Here is a 20,582-nt window from a genome sequence, read left to right on the forward strand (position 1 = left end):
AATATTTGATCACTGGTATATGTTGAGTTAATCTGAGACATAATTGACTCTAATCGTTTGTCTTTGGCCCTCTGGCAGTGAGAATTAAATGAATGTGGCCCTTGCTGTCACCAATGTTGCCCATCCCTGATATAGATCATGATAGATCGCAACACCACATTCAATGAACATTTTCACAGCCTGCGTAGATTTCAACAAATTTGAAACATGTTTTTTTTAATCATCGGTCCCATTTTGAGATTATGTATAAATTATTAGATAGGGCTTTTGGAATTAAAGGCTACTATAGGCTATAGCACATGTCAAACATATGATCCAGATTGCTTTAATAGTGGAAGTATCATTAGTAGTAATAATAGTTAAAGAATGAATGAAATACAATGGTTAAAACAACAGATCATCAAGCAAATAACAGTCACTGAGCAGCTGTAAGTAGCCCCAATCAAACAAATTAAATTAAAGCGCAATGAACAAAATAATAGCCTGTGTTGATGATAAAACAATGATACAGTAGGCTACCTAAATAAGTCAATATTCTCATTTGTTTCAATGTTTAATATAAATATAAAGCTTTTATTCAATTTTTCAAAATGTTTTCTCTTTATGTGATACCATGTTGTTTTTTGCAATATTGAAGTTAGTTTTTCATATACAGTAATGAATTCACGTTTGGTAATAATTCATCACTGTGATGTTCTCTACTTTTTTCTTATCTTGTGTGGACCTATACTTTAAAACAGGTTGTAGGAAGTGTAATGTCTTTTAAATGACAAACCTTTACCCTTGTGAAAAAAAACAAAAACAATTCCTCTTTGCTAAACAAAATAAATGATCCATAAATAAACAGAGTCAACAGATGGTAGTTGGTTTAATTTGATAATATAGGACTTCATTCATCACACCAGAAAGTGTGCACAACAATACAAAACTCACAGCAAAAATAGACTGCACATGATCAATACTAATACAATGTGATCTTACTATTATTACTCACAACAAAAATATAAATGTAGCAAACATTTCTGTTCTTACTCTGACAAAAATATTGTATCATTTCACAAAAATATATAACTTTAAATAAATTAATATATATATATATGTATGTGTTACTTTTTAGATTTGCAACACAACAGATTTTCTAGTAACTGTTTTTAAATCTTGCAAGTCTTGGGACTGTTTTTCTGGGTTTGGTTTTACTCCCTGAGAAGGTTAGGGATGGGTTGAAGGACAGGATGGGTTTATACAAGTTTATTAAAATAAATAGTAAAAAATAATACATAAAAATATAAATAAATAAACAGGTAAATAAATAAACCAATGTGGGCTCACTTTTTAGTCTATAGTGTAGAAATGTATGGTTGTAATACAAAGTAAATTAAAAATCTCATTCAATTCAGTATAAAGACATGTTGAAGTGCTGCTTGATATTGCACAGATAAATGTGATCCTTGTTATGAGGATGAGGATGTGTCTCCTGATCCAGCAGGGGTGAGTGGGGTCATATTGCAGGGCAGATCAGGTCAGGGCAGGATGATCAGCAGTATCAGCAGTCCCAGTGTGAGACACAGGCGGCTGTGGCTCAGTGCCAACCCCAGTGACTTCCCTACAGGGAAACCAACAATTGTAGAGCCATGAAAAAATATAATCCCCTTGAATTATCGGTCTTTGTACATCATAACACAAAACACAGTGGAACTCATTTTTGAGAATTTCACTACACTTCCTAGACTTGTTCTGATATGATTATATTGAGCTGTATAGTCATTGTGTAAACATAGGATATTGTCAGTATTCAATCTTTGTTGAAATCATTTTTCAAATTGACCTTCATAAAGTTTATATTGGCTCTAGCTTTCTAAAGTCATTGTTGTCTGTCAGTGCTCTAATAGTTTGAAGTGCAAACATGCCATTTTACTATAGGTATTAATATGTACCAGACTTTAGTTATACAGTATTTTCAAACATTTCAATAATAGCTTGAAGAGATGTTAGCTAATTTTAACAACCTCCCTAAAGGACCTTTTTATCTAACTACCATTGTTCAACAAGAGTTTCAAAGATTTCAGTGGCTCACCTCTGAAGTCTACAGGCCTTGCCTCCCAGGGTGTCAGCACCAGAGATAGAGCTGTCTTCTGAACATCTGACATCTTAGAGAGCTGCTCTTCGGTCACAGCAGCAGCCTGCTCATAAAAGAACATGCTGATGTGTTTCTGGTTAAACACCACCTGGACGAAATAAAACAAGCAGGGACATAGAGGAACAGAGAGATGGGTAGTGACAGAGAGATGCGATTATTGCACCAATATCAGCAAAGCTTGACAGATATTTAAAACACCTGTTATGGACTGTAACAATTGCCTCTAAAAATGTGAATTATTTGTGCTTTTGGAATATGTGAAGAGATAATGTTGTTTAAATTACTTACAGCAAACTTGTCAGCTGGTATCATGGAGATAGCCACAGGTATGATTCCTTCAATTTGCATTTTCACCAACGCTGACATAGCCATGTCAGGGATACCAGCTGTAAAAAGTGAAACATGTTGATAAATGAGAGTAAAGAAGCACAACTGCCTGAGTCAATGCTTTAATCCAGCAACAAGAGTTATTTAGAGGGTTTCATTAGAACAATAAATAATACTAAGAGGGGTTAAAGTTGTGAGCACACATGGGATTTAACTGATCCATACAAATAAGATATTTGTGCAAGATTGACACCAAGAATTGACATCTTATATTTTCTACCACCTCTGTCAACAGTGCAATACGCTCCAAAATGAAAACATTTTGATTGCTATGTGTGAAACTTCAGGACCTTATGAAATCTCTAAGGTGATTTAAGTTCATGTAAAATACCTGCCAGAACTCCGATCTCAATGAAAACGTCAGTTCCCCATGAACTTGTGGGTCCAAAAGCGAAGCTGTGAGTTAGCAGCTCGATGAAAGCCAGTAGCTGCTCCTCAGAGCAGGATAACTTTAGCTGACCCAGCTGGAGCACCGCCTTACTACAGCCAGCAGGGAGAGACACAGCACAGGAAGAGCAGGGGGGAAGGGGAAATTGTTATCACATTACAGTGTTCAAACATCAGCTCCCAAAAATGAAGAAATGAACACGAGCATGTGAAAGTGTTTTATCTGCTCACCTGAACTCTACAGCATTGAACACATTTATGTCAGTGGTTTTAGCTCCGCACACAATGTATCCCATGGCCCCTAGTGTGCTATAGTCCAGCTGGCTTGGACTTTGCTTGGTGGAGTTTAAAATGGCGCTAAACAGTGCAGCAAGCTGGGATGGAAACAAGAGTTATGATCCAGACAAGCTCTTTCATCATACACCCATGACACATGACTGTAAGTGTGCCTAACTCGTTGCAGTTTAATACAGAATCTTTGCATTGGTGCGTGTTTCATTAAGTTGTTTTTTATTTAGTGGGGAGTTCAAACAACTTTATGGTCATTTTAAAGCTTGGGTTTGTTATAATGTTGAATCATATTGCGTTATACTAAGAGGTGATTGGAATATTCAGTCTCATTGACCTCTGCAGGATGGACAAAAAGGAGGTTTGCTTCCAGATCTTTGCCTCTACATTATCCATACAGAATGGGAAATATCAATAAATGGACATAAATGGAAAGCTCAAAACACCAATGCCACTTGCAAAAAACAGATGTGAAATGTAACTTTGTGGGGGTCTCAATGAGCAGCCATAAGCATGGTGTTTCAAACTAACATTTTTATTTAAATTAGCAAACAAACCACAGCATCAGAAGTGTTTAGAAATGCTGTCTGACTTTAAGACACTAATTTACAAATGAATCAGATCTTAAATAATCAGTTTTCACTTTTTAATATGGCAGATACAAAAAGTTTTAAAAAGTTATATTCCATCTTAAATCTGTGTGATATGTTAACAGCTGTAAACAAAGCATGTACTGTACCTGTCTGTTGGTCCATACACTGATAGCACCCATAGCAGCGATACTCCTACGCTCAGTCAGTCTGAGGCTGCTCAGCTCCTCCACGGAGAGCTCTGTCGCTATCCAGCCCAGCTGGGTGATCAGAGACTGAGAGAAGGACGAGACAGGGCCGTATATCTGCACACACACACACACAGGAACACACGCACAGGAACACATAACACCATATGAAGCATGTAAAGACATAACAGAACCACAGGATGAAACCAGGACTAAGGAGGGGAAGCTTCCCTTTAAGGCCTTGAATAACACACCACTTCTTTGTGGTTAAATGGACTGAATTTCACCTGTTTGACTTTCCTCAGCACCTGGCTGCGCTGGTAGGATGCAAGGAATGGGTCCTGACCCATAAGCTCCAGACAGTTGGAGAAGGCTGATGTAGTCATGCTGATCAGACTGCTGGAGGTCCAGGCAGAGGGAGCTGTAGTGTGCAGGATTTCACAGGTAGGAACCATGGGAGCCGCTGGAAAAGGACACAGACACAAAAGTCAGATCAAGAAATGTTGTAAAATACGTATGACTTTATGTAAAACATATTAGATCACCAGCATTAAATAGAAAATATTTTTGTTTTACTATTTTCTGTTTCATATACTGCACTATATTCAAACAAACATCAATACACAGCTGAAATAATGACTTGGACCTATTGAAGTAATCATGTGATGTTCGACATGGAGAACCCAGGATGTAACTGGAGTAACAGTTCCTATACAAAACATATTGTGGTCTTTTGGCACTTCATATTTACACTATAGTCCCTTTTAAAATCCCCTAAAGGATTTGATTCCAGAAACAGAAGTGATGCTCACGTGACAAAGGATTTATTTTGAGGAAGCCGAGGAAAAACTGGAGGACAAACTGCTGCTTCTCAAAAACTCTCCTCTTATCGTTCTCGTTTAAACAGTGGCTCCCAACATCCCCGCGTTCCCACTGCCGCTGGCTCATGAACAGCTTCTCTATACAGCCCACTGTCATCAGATCCTGAAGGAAAACAAACAACACAAACACATGTGCGCGCACACGCACGCACACACACACACACACACACACACACACACACACACACACACACACACACACACACACACACACACACACACACACACACACACACACACACACACACACACACACACACACACACACACACACACACACACACACACACACACACACACACACACACACACACAAAAACGGTTTGCAAGAGAACAGGAACTTCACCACCTGATCCTGACACCTGCTGGAGATGTGACACCTGCGGGTTTATTTACAGCCTTTGTTGGCCTAACCTGCCGTGAGATCAGATAACAATCCCAACACCTCACTGCTGATTTCTGGACATCAAATGAATCTGTAAAGCGACTGAAGTGGACTCACAAGAGGAATCTCCTGCAGTTTGTCCTCAGGCAGGAAGAAGAGGAAGCGATCCACCTGACTCACTGTGGTCTTGTTCCAGTGTTTGGCTGGACTGTGAGAAAACAAAAGAAGGATTGTTATGATTTTTCCACGGTTCCCCGAAAATTGAAACCTGTTCTCTATAGTCATGATCATTTTCAAGTTTACCCTCTGAACTGTAAACATAAGTCTTACTGCGAAGTAATGCCACCATACAGGACTAACCTTCAATTGAAAATCATTAAACAGATGATTTCTGTAATTTCTTCAAGGAAAATCTGACAATGTGATTATCACATCACACCATGGCAAAATAGTGTCATATACAAAAAGCCTGCCCCAAAAAAAAATACAGGGGCGCTGGTGGCGCAGTGGTTAGCCCGCACGCCTGTGGTTCCTTTCCCACATGTCATTCCCTAATCTCTCTCCCTGATTTCCGGCTCTATCCATTGTCCTATCTCTCCATTAAAGGCCCAAAAAGCCCTTAGAAAAGCTTAGAAAAAAAAATACAATAAAAGACACTCTAAAAGCTTGTGCTGGGTAAACCTTAAATTTTACAGCTGATTTTTTTTTACAGCTGTTAGTTTAATGACAAACTGTGATAAAATCACTTCAATTAATGGCACATTATCACACAGTATCATGAAAAGCCAGATTAACAAAGTAAACACAGACCATTAATGCTTTTTAAAAACAAATTGTGGTTACAGCTGCAAAATCATTTTATAATAATATTAGTAGTATTAGTATTATTATGTCCATGTTTCGAAACTTGTACTTTTCAAATGAATGTTTATGTTATTTTTATGATGTCACAGTAGGTTGTAGTACCTTACTATTATTTAAATCACTTTATTAGAAAGCATTCAATTTATTTGGATTTTCTTGCCTCCAACAATTACATTTTTAAATTAAGATCTTGAATTACCCAAAGGCGGCAGGATCTTGCAGGATACGAGCCACAATGTTCATCTTGCCGCTGCTGTAGCAGAGCCCCTGGAGATAATCCAGATTTTCAGTGAAGAAGCTGCGGTCGAGCTGAATGAGAACTTCATCCACCACAAATGGTGCCATGATGCCCAGTGAAATAAACTCCTCCTCAGTGAACACACCTGTGTACATGCCCTGCAGAGAAAGAGTCCAAAATAAAGGGAATTACAAACCATTCAGTTATTCACTCATAACTTTCTAAAACAGAAGAGGGGCATCACAGTGTAGCTCTACTGACCATCCTCTGAACCACTTTGTCCACCAGCAGCTCCTGTTTGGTTCTAGCTAGCATGAGGAAGTGCTGAGGCTCCTGAATGATCATCCTCCTGAGAGTGTCCATCATATCTTTGGGGAACTTCTTAATGGTGCTCACACTGCAAACATCACACAAAAAAGCATAAAGAATATTTTACCCTTATAATCAACGACTCAATGTCAATCCACAGCTTTTAAAACCTCTCGTCAAAATGTTAGGTCATGTGCTGGATGATGAGTTTACAAAAATAGAGTTAATTTTGACCTGAATTGCCTGCAAGTCTAGATGGACTTAAGGAATGTTCTCGCTGGATGTTTTTTTCTGGGCCAATATATGGTTGGTTAAGTTTCTTTTAATATTGAGTAAAACATGTTAAATACACAAGTAACTCTGATGTCTAACAAGAAATGACATGTATCGATATTACAGTGAAGGTTTTTTGAAATATATTGCTTATATTCACAAAATGAAATAACCCCTGATATAATTTTGATTGGATTGATTAATGGTCATTTGACTCTAATCACTCCACTTTTAAAGTGTTTAAATCATTTTCATCAGAGGGAAATGAGTACTTACGGCATGGACAGTGCAATCTCAGCTCCCAGATCTTTCAACAGTTCAGAGAAGAACTCAAACTGATACAGCACCTCGATCACACACCTTTTCTGTCCAGAAGAATGAAGACAAAAGATGTATAGATCACAGTATTTATTTAACAAGCATACAGGCAGTAGATGGCACCATTCAAAATAGGTAACTGTACCACTGAGGTGTGAAGAGGACCGGGCTGCTGTTTGAGAAGGAGTAGAATTCTTCTCACTGCAGGAGACGAGGAATCAGCTCGAAAAAACTCCTGTAAGACCGTACAGCTCACACCTTGACCCACTGTGCCCAAACTCCTGGTTACATAAAGAGATGAGGGTCAATACATCTATATAAAAGTATAAAGCTGCAAAATACTTAAAGCCTTAATAAAGCATTTGTAAAAGAGCACAGAGAAGTTGTACTTACAGAAAATCTTGGCTGATTAGATTTGGTTTAGTCTCATGCACCTTTTTGAAAATTGCAATCGCCTGGTGACAATATGAAAAAAAAAGTGTTTGTTTTTGTTGTTAAATGGTTTATGCATGTTCTGTGCTGCTACCTTCCACAGCTGTAACAAGAAGAGCAAATGGCAAACTGATATAAAGAGGGTGTTTGTCAGTATTGTATGCAACAAGCCCATTCATGGTATCAGTGATGACATGTTTGCTTTTGCTACTTCACTTCATAATTTAGCAGCTTATCAAGATACCGTCATTCACACAGCCAACACTGAACATTCAGCAGCTGAAAACCTCCAGCAAGCTGTTGATCATCTACAGCATGCACTGTTCAATCTGAAATTGGATCTCAACCCAATCAAAACCAAATATTTGTCTCTAGAGAAAGAGACATTGCAGATGATGGTTTACATATCACCAATATGACAGGACACAACACTGAAAGAGTCTCGGAATGCAAATATCTTGGTGGCTGGTTAGATCACTCACTTTCATTTCCACGTTTGCCCCGCCAAAACATCTATATCACTCTGCCCTCAGGTCCATTACAGGCAACAGTTACTTTATTTACTTTATACAATATGTCAGACCAATAGGTCAATATCAACATAAAAAAGCACATTTTATATGAAAATGCAAGATGTGACAGGCATTGGTTTTTATTTATTTATAAGTCCATAACTGGTAAAATGCCACCATATATTACTTCCTAGTTAAACCAGCCTCACAGTCAACACTCAACATGTTCCAGTATTTGAAGCTCAAAGTTGCACGGGCAAACACTTCATTTGGTAAAACTGCTTTGAACTTCTCCGCTGCATTCACATGGATCACTTTGCAACAGACGTTCAAACTTCACACACTTGTTCCTATGGGTCAGTTTATTAATTTAAACTACCCTGCCTTTGGATGTAACTGTTTTTAATTGTCTTGTTGACATTATTTGTTTTTTGTGCACATGTATTCTTTATTGTTGTGCTCTCTACGTCATAGAAAATGTAGATTTGCCCTTCATTATTTTCAAGATTTATATAAAGGTGGAATGCATGAATGTTATTTGACTGCCAAACACTGTTTAACATGCCATATGTGAAAGGTAGGTTGTTGTTACTGGGGTTCCAAATAGTGAGAGGAAAGGTTTACACACAAGCATGTTTAGAGTGTGAAATATATTTCTGCTATAGATCCCTGATCATTTATCTCAAACTTCAAAACTTTAAAAGTAGAGTCAACAACTTTTTCCTGAAAAAAAAAAAAGAAGACTGCTCAATCATCACTTATGGGCCTCCATACCTGTGTAGTGGTGACAGTTTCTGCATACACACTGCCCTCTGTCTGTATTTGGACGTTCTTTTCTTTTTTTTCTTGGGTTTAGTCGGAATATTTCAGGGCAAGGAGCTGATACTGCACAGCTGAGTTAGGGAGTTGATACATGTCAGCGAGCCCATTCAAACTGAATATAATGGACTTGGACGTAGCGACAAAGAAGAGAAAATATAATCTAACTGAAGCTTGAGAACCTTGTTTTGTCTTTAACCCGCGGACATGGAGTTGACCTGTTTTATGTTAGACAGGCAGGTCGCAAACACCGTCAGTTAGCTTGTGCTAGCATGTGATAGCTTGCAGTGTCGGTACAAGTAGTGGCTTACACACTAACCCTATAGTGAGTGTATGCTTCTGGTAGCCATGAGTCCAGGAGGAGGGGCCCAGTTTAAATGTTGTGTTAAGAAGCTGCAACGAACAATACTGCAGACTTTACCGTTAAATAAAATGTCTCCTTCAGTGTATTCTGGTGTAAGATGGGCTGTGTGATACCTGCTGTGTGTTCCAGGATGTTGTGGTAGCAGTGGTGATATTGTTCACAATAAAACGGGTTCTTGGCATGACGCTTAGCAGAGGAGTGCAATAGAGAAAAGGCTCCACATCATCCAACCAACCGACAACCTCTGGGAAGCCCTGGTCAGAGAAGAAGCAAGAAAACATCAATGTAAGCTTAACGATCAAATGACATCGATGGAATTATATTTATTATTTATTTGTTACAATTTTCTTTCCATGTTGTCTCAACACAAGTCAAACTCAACACTTTTCGATTGAAAAAGCTTAAAATTGTAAAATCTTCAAGTAAATGTCAATGTGCTTGTGTTTTACCCAGAGCTTGGTGGCAATAGCATGAGCTTGCAGAGGGCTGAGGCCTGGAGTGTATTGGGCCATTGCAGGCAGGGATGACAGCAGCCTGTCAGAGGTGACGCTCAACAAGGCCTCTGTCTTCAGTCCCACAATGAGGGAGCCAAGATGCTGCAGCTGATCCGTGGTGGTCAGCTGGGCAGAGGGGAGGAAGATGTTGGCTTAAAGTTGCAAAAAACGTAAAAACCTAAATTCACATCGTTTTGCATTTTAAGAATAACTCACTGTGTTACTTGTGGACATCTTGTCTATAATAATGGAACCCTGAAATACATAAAGAAAATCAGCAAAGGAATTAAATGACATTACCTTTCAAATGGAACTTTTAAAATACAAAACGCTGAATTGCCCATTTGAACTAACAACATTAATTCAAAATAAAGTTCTGATGATTTATGGTGGACCTGTCAAAAGATAACTATGGTTGAAAAGATGTATCCTCTCAAGCGCACAGTGATGTATAAAAGCAAGACAACAGCTGTGGGGCTGAGGTGAAAGTAAACAGCTCCAGTTCAGACGATAGCTGAGCGTAGCGTAAAGCTCCGGTCTTTACCTCATAAGCTAACTCACCTCAGGGATCAGTGTGCTTCATGCTGGCTTGCCTGTCAGCTGTTACTTAGGACTACAAGCCCCACCAGCTGCCAGAAAACCATCCATGCACAACAAATAGGGGTTTGTCTAGTGAAAGGGACTGACCCAACCCCCACTATGGACACCTGATGATTAATTTACAGAAGAAGAATCGGCTCATCGTAAAAATAATGTTATAGAGGAAGATTTCGATAACTTCAATGTAGATTATAGGTTGAGTGTGCTCCACTACCTGTGCAGGGCTGAATGAAACGGAGCTAAGGACCGGGAGGATTGGGTGCAGCTGTGACGGTGTGAGACCCTGCAGAAAAGGCACACCCAGCAACGGCAGGAGGGGGGCGATCTCTGCCAGTCGATCAGAACTGAGCGAGGAGGGGACCTTTAACTCTATGCTGTTCAGCAACAAACTGGAAACCTGGACAGAAGGTTCACAAAAAGCACATATCTGAAATATTCTCCTTTAATGGAAACACACGTATGAAAATCATTAAGGACACCAACGTATTCACTTTATGTGCTTACCAAGATGCTGGGCAGACTCAGTCCCTCATGTGTGCAGTTCATAACAATTTCTCTCATGACACTGAAGAGCGCAGTATCTTTGTACACAAGAAGGTCCTCTGGGTCTGCCAGGCAGGAGAGATTACCTAACCTGAAATCGCAAACACTGTTTTAACAACACACTTGCACACACATTTTGTGAGGAAGAAAAACAATTACTCAGTAAGTAAGTCTCTGTAGGTAAAGTCTTAAGATTCAATAATTGCATTGCCCTACTCACTCATATATTTAACATATTGTGACATGTGTAACTGTGCATGCAAGCAAAAGAAAAAATATTATTAATATGAATTAGTTTACACAGTAATATGTAACATTTCCTTAGTTATTTGACGCTGCCTGTGGATCCACACAAATTGAGAATCTCATAAACTGTTTACATAGACGGAGAGGTCGGACAGTCATTCCCCACCTTGTAAGATCCTGAGCAGTGAGGTTTCTGTAGGTGCTGATGATGCTGTGAGAGATGAATTCCTGCTTTAGAGAAGTGAGGGTGTTTCTTTGCAAAACTCCCAGCCCATCTAACAGCTGCAGGGAACAGGATGAAAAGTTTCAGTGACTTTCAATACTTTTTTTGTATTCATATAATATAGCAATTACAAGGCTATTGATTTTTCAAATGTTTACCAGTGGTCACTAAACACTTATTTTTTCATAACATAGAAATTCTTTTTGGATGTGGGAAGTGTACCTCAAACTACTGAGAGAATCGAGGGTGATTCAATTCTGTTAAGAAAAGTTAGACATCTCAGAAAATGTTCACTTAACTTTCTTGCAGAGTTAAAGTAATATATCAAGTTTAAATCCATAATTATGACTATGGACCTATCCCTGACAGGTTAGCTTAGTGTAATATCCTTTGCAAAATAACGAGGGAAAAGCAAGCCATTATGTGTCCAGAGATACCAGCATCTTTGTAAAAGCACATCTTAACATGCACATTACATTTTGTTAGTCTAATCTATACATAAACCAAACGGTTTTAGACTAAGCCAAGTTTAGCTAACTGGCTGCGGTAGCTTCATATTTACATGAAAATCATGATATATTTTTGTAACTATTGTAGAAAGTGGGTAGGCTTGCTTCTCAGCATTTTCTTTTTAAATCCTTGGTTATGAATGTTGGCTTTTATATTAAGATCATTCATTATTCATGAGTTCCTGTCTTTACTTATTGAACATTAGCTACCAGGATGTGACACATGATGGTGGTGACAGGTAAAGAAGAAACTGTCTATTCTTTATGACCATTATGTGACAGGTAACTTCTGCCTTCTTAGGTTTCCCCTCCAGGTGTCAGAGCCCAGAGTCATGTTACCTGAGCAGGCGAAAGGTGCTGGAAGTTGTGGAAAGGCAGATAGGCGATCAGGTTTCCGGTGTCCCTGATGAGTGACTCATGACCTCTGGTGATGTCAGAGGGGGACATAACTTTGCTGAACCACAAGCCAAAAGCTCGCCTCTGCTCCAGAGTCATGTATTTTAAGTTTCTGTTGATGGTCTCCCTCCTAAAAAAAAAGAGAAACAAAAGAAAGAAAGAAAAGTATTGCAATTGTGTTTAAACATAATTACCTGAGGAGGCCTGCATTGAAAGACTGCTTCAAACATTTATTTAAATTTATAAAAATTTAACCAGTTAAAAAAATTTGGAAAATGTGTTTATTATTATTATTATTATTTTTTTAATGTTATTTCCCTTTCTTGTTGAGAGTTGTCAGTATAAAATGATAAAAAAAAAAAGATCAAATTCTCTGGATTGCAGGACTGCCTGCTGCATATTTTGTTACCTATGAACAGAGCAAGGAGCTAATTGTTTGCAGGTTCCAGCTACATATTTATGGCTGTGACACCTAAAAATGAACTCACTGAATTTTTATTTGACAAAAGAAACAAGATATTCTAAGGTGATTAAAGCATATAGAAACAGTTACATTTTTGCAATCAGTTATTTTGATTTAATACAAAATCTTGTTGCCTAGCTCTGCTTTTTGAGTAAAGGATTTAGGGCTCTTCATGTGTTCACTGCCCCACCATTGCACCAGAGAATATTCAATTTGAATTGAATTGCACTCATATAATAAAGACAAAGACAGAGGAGGGCTTGGAGCTGTAGCTGCATAACTGAGTCAAAACAAAATGCGACTTTCTGGTTGTTCTGTTCCCCATTTAACGACTCATTCTTCAGCAGACAGAAAATACCTACGCACATTGTAAGCCCTTCCAGGATGAAAAATAGTCCTCAAAAAGTTTCCTTTGTCTTCTATTTATAATGCATGCTTCTGGCATCCGAGGATGCAATGACATATCACTTCTTGCACAAGCCTTACACCCGTGCTTTATTTCAGATCAAAATTTAAATACATCCTGGTATTGACATAGAATATCTCAGGAACCACTTTGAAACACATAAATATTACAAAGGACTACCTCTTTTGATACCAGGAGAGTCTGAACCTATCTTACATTTGGAAAACTACAGTTTTGTCCCCAGGTTGCCTTATTTTAAGCTCTTAAATACAAGCTTTGAAAGAATGTAAATGATGCATGACACAATATGCAGGCTATCTTAAGAAATACCCCTTGAAGCAGAAAAATAACAAATTTAAACTAAATCATTTCACACAGGCAGATTGTTAATGTAAGCAGAATTACAAATTAGACAGGACAACAGAGCTGGGGGCTTTATTTAGCATGTTTGGACTGTTGTGATTTAAATATTGAGTATGCAAGAACTAAGGCAGCAAAACATACTGCAGTGAGAATGAGTATATAGTGATCATGATAATGCAATGTTAAGAATTCAGTCATTAAACTGTGTAGATAACACCATCACTTACACATTACTGTTGTTATTCAGTGAGGGCAGAGCTTGGATGTCAGCAGGTGTGGCTGCAGCCAGCAGGGGAGCCAGTTCAGGGAACAGACTGCCATCTTTCACCAGGTGTGTCTGGAACATCACTGACACCATGGTGGACAAATACAAGTCAGGCAGCTGGGAAACAGAAGGAAACACAACCTCTGTGAGAGAAAACTAAATATATGGTACTATGCAATAAAGTAAGGCTATACCGAGGGTATAGTGCCAAGAGAATCCAGTAAGAATCAGGAGAAGACCGCTCAACATGATCAGTGTGGGTTTCATGGTGGTTTTTCACCTGCAGCGTATCCTTGTTTCTGTTGTAATACTGGAGGATCAGTCTGACGGTGGTGATGTGAGCTGAACTCAGCACTGACCTCAGCCAGCTCAGCGGTATACTGAAGTACTCCTGACAAATGAACAACACAATTAAACAAATAATACAAGACATGAATGATAAAAGGATGAGAACATTAGTTTGAAGATGTATTTTGAAAGAGATGTGTTTTAAACTAAATTTCTGTCATTTATAATTAGCCCCACAAATAAATCATGAGTCATGAACTGATGTGCTGGTCTGTGTGACGAAACCAGAGAAAACGTCAGGAATCACCAAAGTCATTTGGTTCATCCTAAAGGAGGCATAGTCACATCTTGAGTTGCAAGCTATCCAATAGTAGTTTAAAAAATGTATTTTGTTTATAATTACACCACAGGAAAATCTGGGGGAACTTCTGTCAAAAGGAAGGAGTCATGGGGCGCTGGTGGCGCAGTGGTTAGTGCTCGCGCCCCATGTATGGAGGCTGTAGTCCTCCAAGTCCAACCTGTGGCTCCTTCCCCGCATGTCATTCCCTACTCTCTCTCTCCCTGATTTCCAACTCTATCCACTGTCCTATCTCTACATTAAAGGCACAAACAGCCCAAAAATAAATCAAAAAAGAAAAAAAAAAAGGAAGGAGTCATTGTCAAAGTCAAAAGTATTTAAGCTATGGTGATTATAAATCAAGGTTTAAGGTTTCTTTATTAGTACCCAAGGGTAAATTTGTTGTGCAGAGAGGAATTCAGCGTTCCAGAGATAGATACAACATATTATATAAAAGCAATTCAAATGAAACATTATAAACAACATACATTAAAACAAACAACATTGATAACATCTGGTCATGGAGAAGTCGTCAAACAGACACCTGTTAAGAAGCTGAAAACATCCCTACATGGTTAAAGTGCATCGATGTGTGCTAGCTATGGAAATCCATCAAAAAGCTTTTCAAGGTTTTTGTTTAAATCACCTTAATGACGGAGGATTCATCACCGGTAAGGTCTCTGGCTGTCTGCATTAAGCTGGTCAAGACCCTCTATAAAAAGGAAACACACACACACACACACACACACACACACACACACACACACACACATTTACAGGGTTGTAAACCTGCCCTTCTTAATACTCTTTCTCTACAGCAATTTAAAAGTAAAATTCTATAGCTTTACTTACAATACATTTATTTGACTGCTTCACATTGTTAGAAAGACACTGATATAGATAGGGATTGAGCTATCCAGAGGAATGAGACAATACTTCTTATTTGCAACACAACTGACAATCTTCAGTCAAATGCTACTGACTTATTAATGCATCAGTAGTAACAACGAGATTAGTATTTCACTAACAGGGAGTTAATATCTATCTTAAAAAAAACTTCTGACAGCTCTAAACTTTCTTTTGTGTACTGCACAATCAAACTACTTACCCCAAAGCACTGCAGCAGCACCCTCTTTTTGTCCAAGTTGTTTTCCCTCTCAAGATAGCGGACTACAGACGACAACACACTCTGTCTTATGTTCTCACTGACATGCAGCGAGGTGTTTTGGACTTCCTCCAGTGCCAACAGGATCACGACAGTGGTGCTGACTGCCTGTTCCAACACAGAAGCCACTGGTGGAGTCAGCAGATCCTTCACCCTGAACCTCATATTCTCCACCCAGCAATGCATCGCTATCTGTAGAGCCGTATTTTGACTAGCCCCAGGTTGGCAGGCGGAGGTGAGGTCGGCTGAGCAGCTCCAGTTGAAGCGGCTCAGCAGGTTCCTGGCCAGGCAGAAGTTAGGCTCCACTGTGGTGCTGTCGTTGTTGTAAGTGGTACTGTAGTTGGTGTAGGTGGTACACATGCTGTCCACCCACACACTAGACGGCTCCTGGGAGAGCAGAAAGCGAAGCCTAGCATCAGGGCAGATAGAGGAGATGAAAGTTGTCTGGTCGTGCTCCCAGCAGAAAGCGAGGAGAGCTGCATCAGGAAGCGAAATACTCCAGCTGGAGTACTGGCACTGCTCTGTGGGGCTGAAGCCAGTCGGGCCTTCTCCCTGTCCCGCTCCTTCACCAGGAGTGACCCGTGAGTTTGAATGGTTGGCACAGTGCTGTAATAACCAGGTGTTGTCCTGATTGGCCAGCAGGTTCTGGATGACTGACTCATTGGAGCAGACTTTGGTGGTGAAGTTAAGCGGGTCTGTCTCAGCACAGAGAGCGAGCTCAGTCATGTCTACAATCATCGGACGAGTCCATTCTGTATACTTGCACACCTAAAGAACAAATCATTAGTACATTAGTATACAAATTGTCTTGCCTGCCTGAAATATTTCCACTAGGAGAAACAGGCTGCAAATTCAGAAACAATGCAATACTGATAACAAATGCAAACATATAAGACATATAATACACAAGAGACAATAAACCCTTCCAACAGTTGCATGGATTTGTTTGTGGACTGATGAAAACTAAATCTGGTGCCGGAAATCTCTCAGTGTCCGTCGTTTCAAATGAGTTATTTCCACTTAGCATCCCCTGCAGGCGGGGAGCACTTCCATTGTGATGCCTGGATTTGCAGCATTTTTCTTTTCATATTTTACTATGCATTGTTTACGTGTTTGCAGTTAATGCATTTCTTGAATCATGTTTTTTTTTTTTAAAACAGCACATTTCTGCAGTTGTATTTTTCATGTTTTTTTTAATTTTTTAATTCTACTATTTGAATTGGCATTGACTCCAAATGGAAATCTTTTTAGATGCTGAAACATGTTTCCCCTTGTCAGCCAACATTGTTTACAGTTACACAAAGTTACTTACCTGTGGTAACACAGCTATTTCCTCCATTTCCTTTTCCTCGCAAACTGATGACAGCCATTTGTTCTGAGGGTTTTCTAACAGCTTTTCAAGCACAGATGTTTTGCAGCAGACGTTCTTCTGGAAAGCGACCTGATCATGCTGCGAACAGAGGCCGACCACTGAGTCGTCCACTTGTCGTTCTCCCCACGTATGGTAGTCACACCAGCCTGCTATGCTGAAGTGCTCGGTTACCACTGGGGGTATTACAGTGAGAGAGGCGTCACAGTGATTTTCAAGCCAGGCGTTCTCCTTATTGAGCAGCAAGCTGTTTAGAAAGGTTTTGTTAGAACACACCTCTTGGGTAAAACCAATGTGATCGAGTCTGATGCACTCCGACAAAACATCAATGGTAATTTGCGTTACATTGTGCCACTCGGAGTACTGACAGGACTCTAACATGATTGAGTCCATGTCAGGGATCGGTGGTAATGCTGTGCAATTTGGCATAAAGCGTCCATTTTCAGGGTTGGAGAATAAAAGCATGAAGAATCTAGTGTCCTCACAGATGAGCGTTGTCAGTCTGGGACCATCTAGGCTTGTGCAGAACTCCAGTAAGAAGGGGTTCACTGAAGGCTGAGCCATCCACTGCTCATAGACGCAGAACTGACTCACTAAGTACGCAGAGTCTGCAGAGGAGTTGGCACAGTATCCATACAGCCAGCTGTTCATCTCCTCTGACAGTAGCTTCCTCATCAACAGGGCATTGTTACACACCTGCTTTGCAAACTCCTCGCGCGCATTATCACTGCACAGCGACACGAGGACGGCGTCTACCCCCTCATCTTCTAACCAGGTGTTGTAGTTACAGGCCAGCTGTCTGAGGTTGGAAGCTTCTCTGGCTACTCTAGGTAGTTCAGAGTGAGGGAGGAGAGCGGCCTCAGGGGGAGGGGTGACAGCAGGTGGAGAATGTGTGCACTCAGATGACCTGCTAAAGAGCGGCGACATCAATGCTTGGATGACATAACACATGTTGCTCCACACCTGCTCCACCTGATTAGCGCTAAGGGAGCTCATTTCCCGGCAAAAGGTGAGGACAGATGTTGAGGATCCCACTCTCGAACCTGTGAGGATGTCTGCACACAATGTGTCGTTGAGCTTGGCCAGATTGTGGCGATCACACTTTAGCAGGATGTCCTGGTAGTAATCAGTGGAGTCTTTTGACTCGGAGACGCTGCGTTGGAAGGGGACACTTTGAGGATTCAAGCACTCTGGTCCCGGATATGTGCATAGAGGCTGTTCTTGAGCCAGGAAGATATCCAGGAGGATGTCAATGATGGAGGTACCAAAGGACCAGCTCACATTGTTGTTGATTCCCCTGAACAAACAGGCAGTGCATTCTTATTAAAGATTATTTCAATCAGAACAATATTGGCTAAAATGATTAAGTAAGACATACTCTGGAAGATTCTGGTTTTTTTTTACTTCTCTAAGCAATGGATGGAGATCTTAATAAAAAGAGCCTTATGGAGTTTTCTTTCAAAAACACAAGTCTTACATTTAAGGATTAAGGAAGGAACACCAGACATTGTGTGTTTGCTTGAGATCTAACAAAACAGCGCTTTGTTTTTTTCTTTATTGCAAATCGTCCATTATTAAGATCTGTTTTTGCTAACAAGTAGTTGTCTTCATCACCACTTGCACTGGCTGTGTTAGAACACCAGGGAATCCAAAAAGCATTATGGTTTTAGGTGTGACAAATCAGTTCTCTCTTCAGACTTATCTTAAGTTTAATCTCTGACATGCTGTTGCAATATGCAGACTATTAGGTTGGCTGGTTGAATGAGTCTTGCTAAAATGCTCTATGAGAGGCACATTTGACTTCTTGTGACTTTGGCTCCACAGCGCTTCTAATAGCGGGAAACTCCATAGAGAAGCTTTGTAATGAAAAAAAGGTTTGTGTGTATATAACTGATGACTCACCACATAATGAGCTGCTTGAGATCGCCTGCAGAACAAGTGAAAGGAAATTAGAGATGTGCATATTATGAAGTACAGTTTAGGAAATGATATGGCACTTTTCAAATATTTATATTAATGAAAAATAATTCTTACCTTGCTCACAGGTCTGTTTCCCCTCCAAAGATGGTATCCTAATACCAAACTGTAAAGCTATTTTGATAAAGTCCATAGGAACTTGCAATAAAGTTGCCATGAACTCTGAAATGTATGTCACAGTTGCATCCACAAGGCTGCTCACAGCCCCCATCAAAGTCCCAGAAAGAGGGAAACTTGACAATATATTTATTAAAGTGTTCTGAAAACCATCTAATGCTGCTGATGTTGATTCCCCAGTCCTGAGGTAGTCACTCAGGAAGCTGGTTGACCCTCCATTACGGTTCAGTGTAGTACACGACTGTGATCGCAGAGATGACACAAAGTTCAGCAGCGGCTTTCCTAACTCCAGAGACACGGTCTTTGTTAGCTCTGCCTCCAGGCCACAGTCCTGTCTGCCAGACAGAATACACACTAATGTCTTTGGAAGGTCATCTAGAAATCTGTCCCTCAACAGAGGCTGAAAGACAGCGTACAAATCACTGAGAGCTTGATAATATGCATTTAGGTCCAAACCTTCTGCAGTGTATGTGGTGCTAAAGATGCGTTTATTTACATTTTCACCAGACAAAGAGTGGATTTCATTGATAACTTTCTGGATGTCTTCCTCTAATATGGAGGCCTTGTCAGGAGACTGATCAGTCTTTCTTTGTATCCATTTGGGTTGTGAATACACTTGTTTGACATCACAGATGATGCCTGCACACAAGAAAACATAAACACAGGAAATGATTAGACTAATGCTGTCACTCCAGTGGGAAAATCAGAATTAGCCTGTTTTATAAGTCCCTAGAGCCTCATAGTATTTTAATTGGATTTCCAAACATTGTTTGGGTGTTTAATCAATAAAAACCCTATTTAAGTTTGATCAAACACTTTTCACCTTAAGAGGAAAATAGCAAATTTCGAAAAATTTAAATGTATCTAGGCAATTTCCATTTTGGTTTTTAAATTATATATTACAAAAAGTTTATTTTTCAGATCAAGAGAATTGGAAGTTCAATGTTTATTGTGAGAAACGTCAACAATTGAAATGTAACAAACATTAAGTAAGCTGTTCAAACCTTTTACTTAGTTAAAAGCCTAAAGCTTAATTAAAAGCGGAAACCGTCAATTTAACTAGCTTAGCTTTTCTTTTTTTTTAATAATCACATTTATCACGTCACAATTGTAAGTTAAAAACATAATATGTTTCGAAGTTATAAACAAATAGAAACAGACTAATTCTTTCTAAAAAAAAAAAAAGTGACTTTAAATTTACCTGATAGGACGCAAACGATGCAAGCAGCTGCTGTCGACCACATCCTAAGTGTCCTCGATTAAAACCAAAAAGGTAAACTCCAGATAATAAAAATAAATCTGATGTGTTTTCCCCTCTTGATGCAGCGTAGACTTTCAGCAGAGACAGACCGGGCAAACATGGGGCTTCATATTTAACTGAACAGAGTCAGTGAGTTATCCCTTCAAACTTCATCTTTCCTCAGCAGGTGGAGGTGATGATCCATCGTC

General features: G+C 39.6%; 1 protein-coding gene across 1 annotated transcript; it reads right to left on the reverse strand.

The window, feature by feature from the left end:
* Window positions 1-849: 849 nt before the first annotated feature.
* Window positions 850-20,377, reverse strand: strc1 (stereocilin 1). Its single transcript, XM_065953256.1, has 29 exons — window positions 20,335-20,377; window positions 19,074-19,772; window positions 18,942-18,966; window positions 16,983-18,336; window positions 15,614-16,438; window positions 15,152-15,217; window positions 14,161-14,271; window positions 13,843-13,997; window positions 12,327-12,513; window positions 11,422-11,537; window positions 10,971-11,100; window positions 10,681-10,863; window positions 10,083-10,121; window positions 9,822-9,992; window positions 9,486-9,626; window positions 7,639-7,700; window positions 7,391-7,526; window positions 7,204-7,292; window positions 6,607-6,742; window positions 6,307-6,503; window positions 5,361-5,451; window positions 4,790-4,961; window positions 4,265-4,440; window positions 3,939-4,094; window positions 3,143-3,285; window positions 2,856-3,004; window positions 2,426-2,523; window positions 2,075-2,225; window positions 850-1,603 (listed from the first exon to the last, which is right to left on the reverse strand). Exons 1-29 carry the CDS (start codon window positions 20,375-20,377, stop codon window positions 1,521-1,523), a joined length of 6,084 nt encoding a protein of 2,027 aa, XP_065809328.1. The 3' UTR covers window positions 850-1,520.
* Between the last annotated feature and the right edge of the window lie 205 nt (window positions 20,378-20,582).

The sequence above is a fragment of the Labrus bergylta genome, chromosome 3 (assembly GCF_963930695.1).
Source record: "Labrus bergylta chromosome 3, fLabBer1.1, whole genome shotgun sequence".
NCBI lineage: Eukaryota > Metazoa > Chordata > Actinopteri > Labriformes > Labridae > Labrus > Labrus bergylta.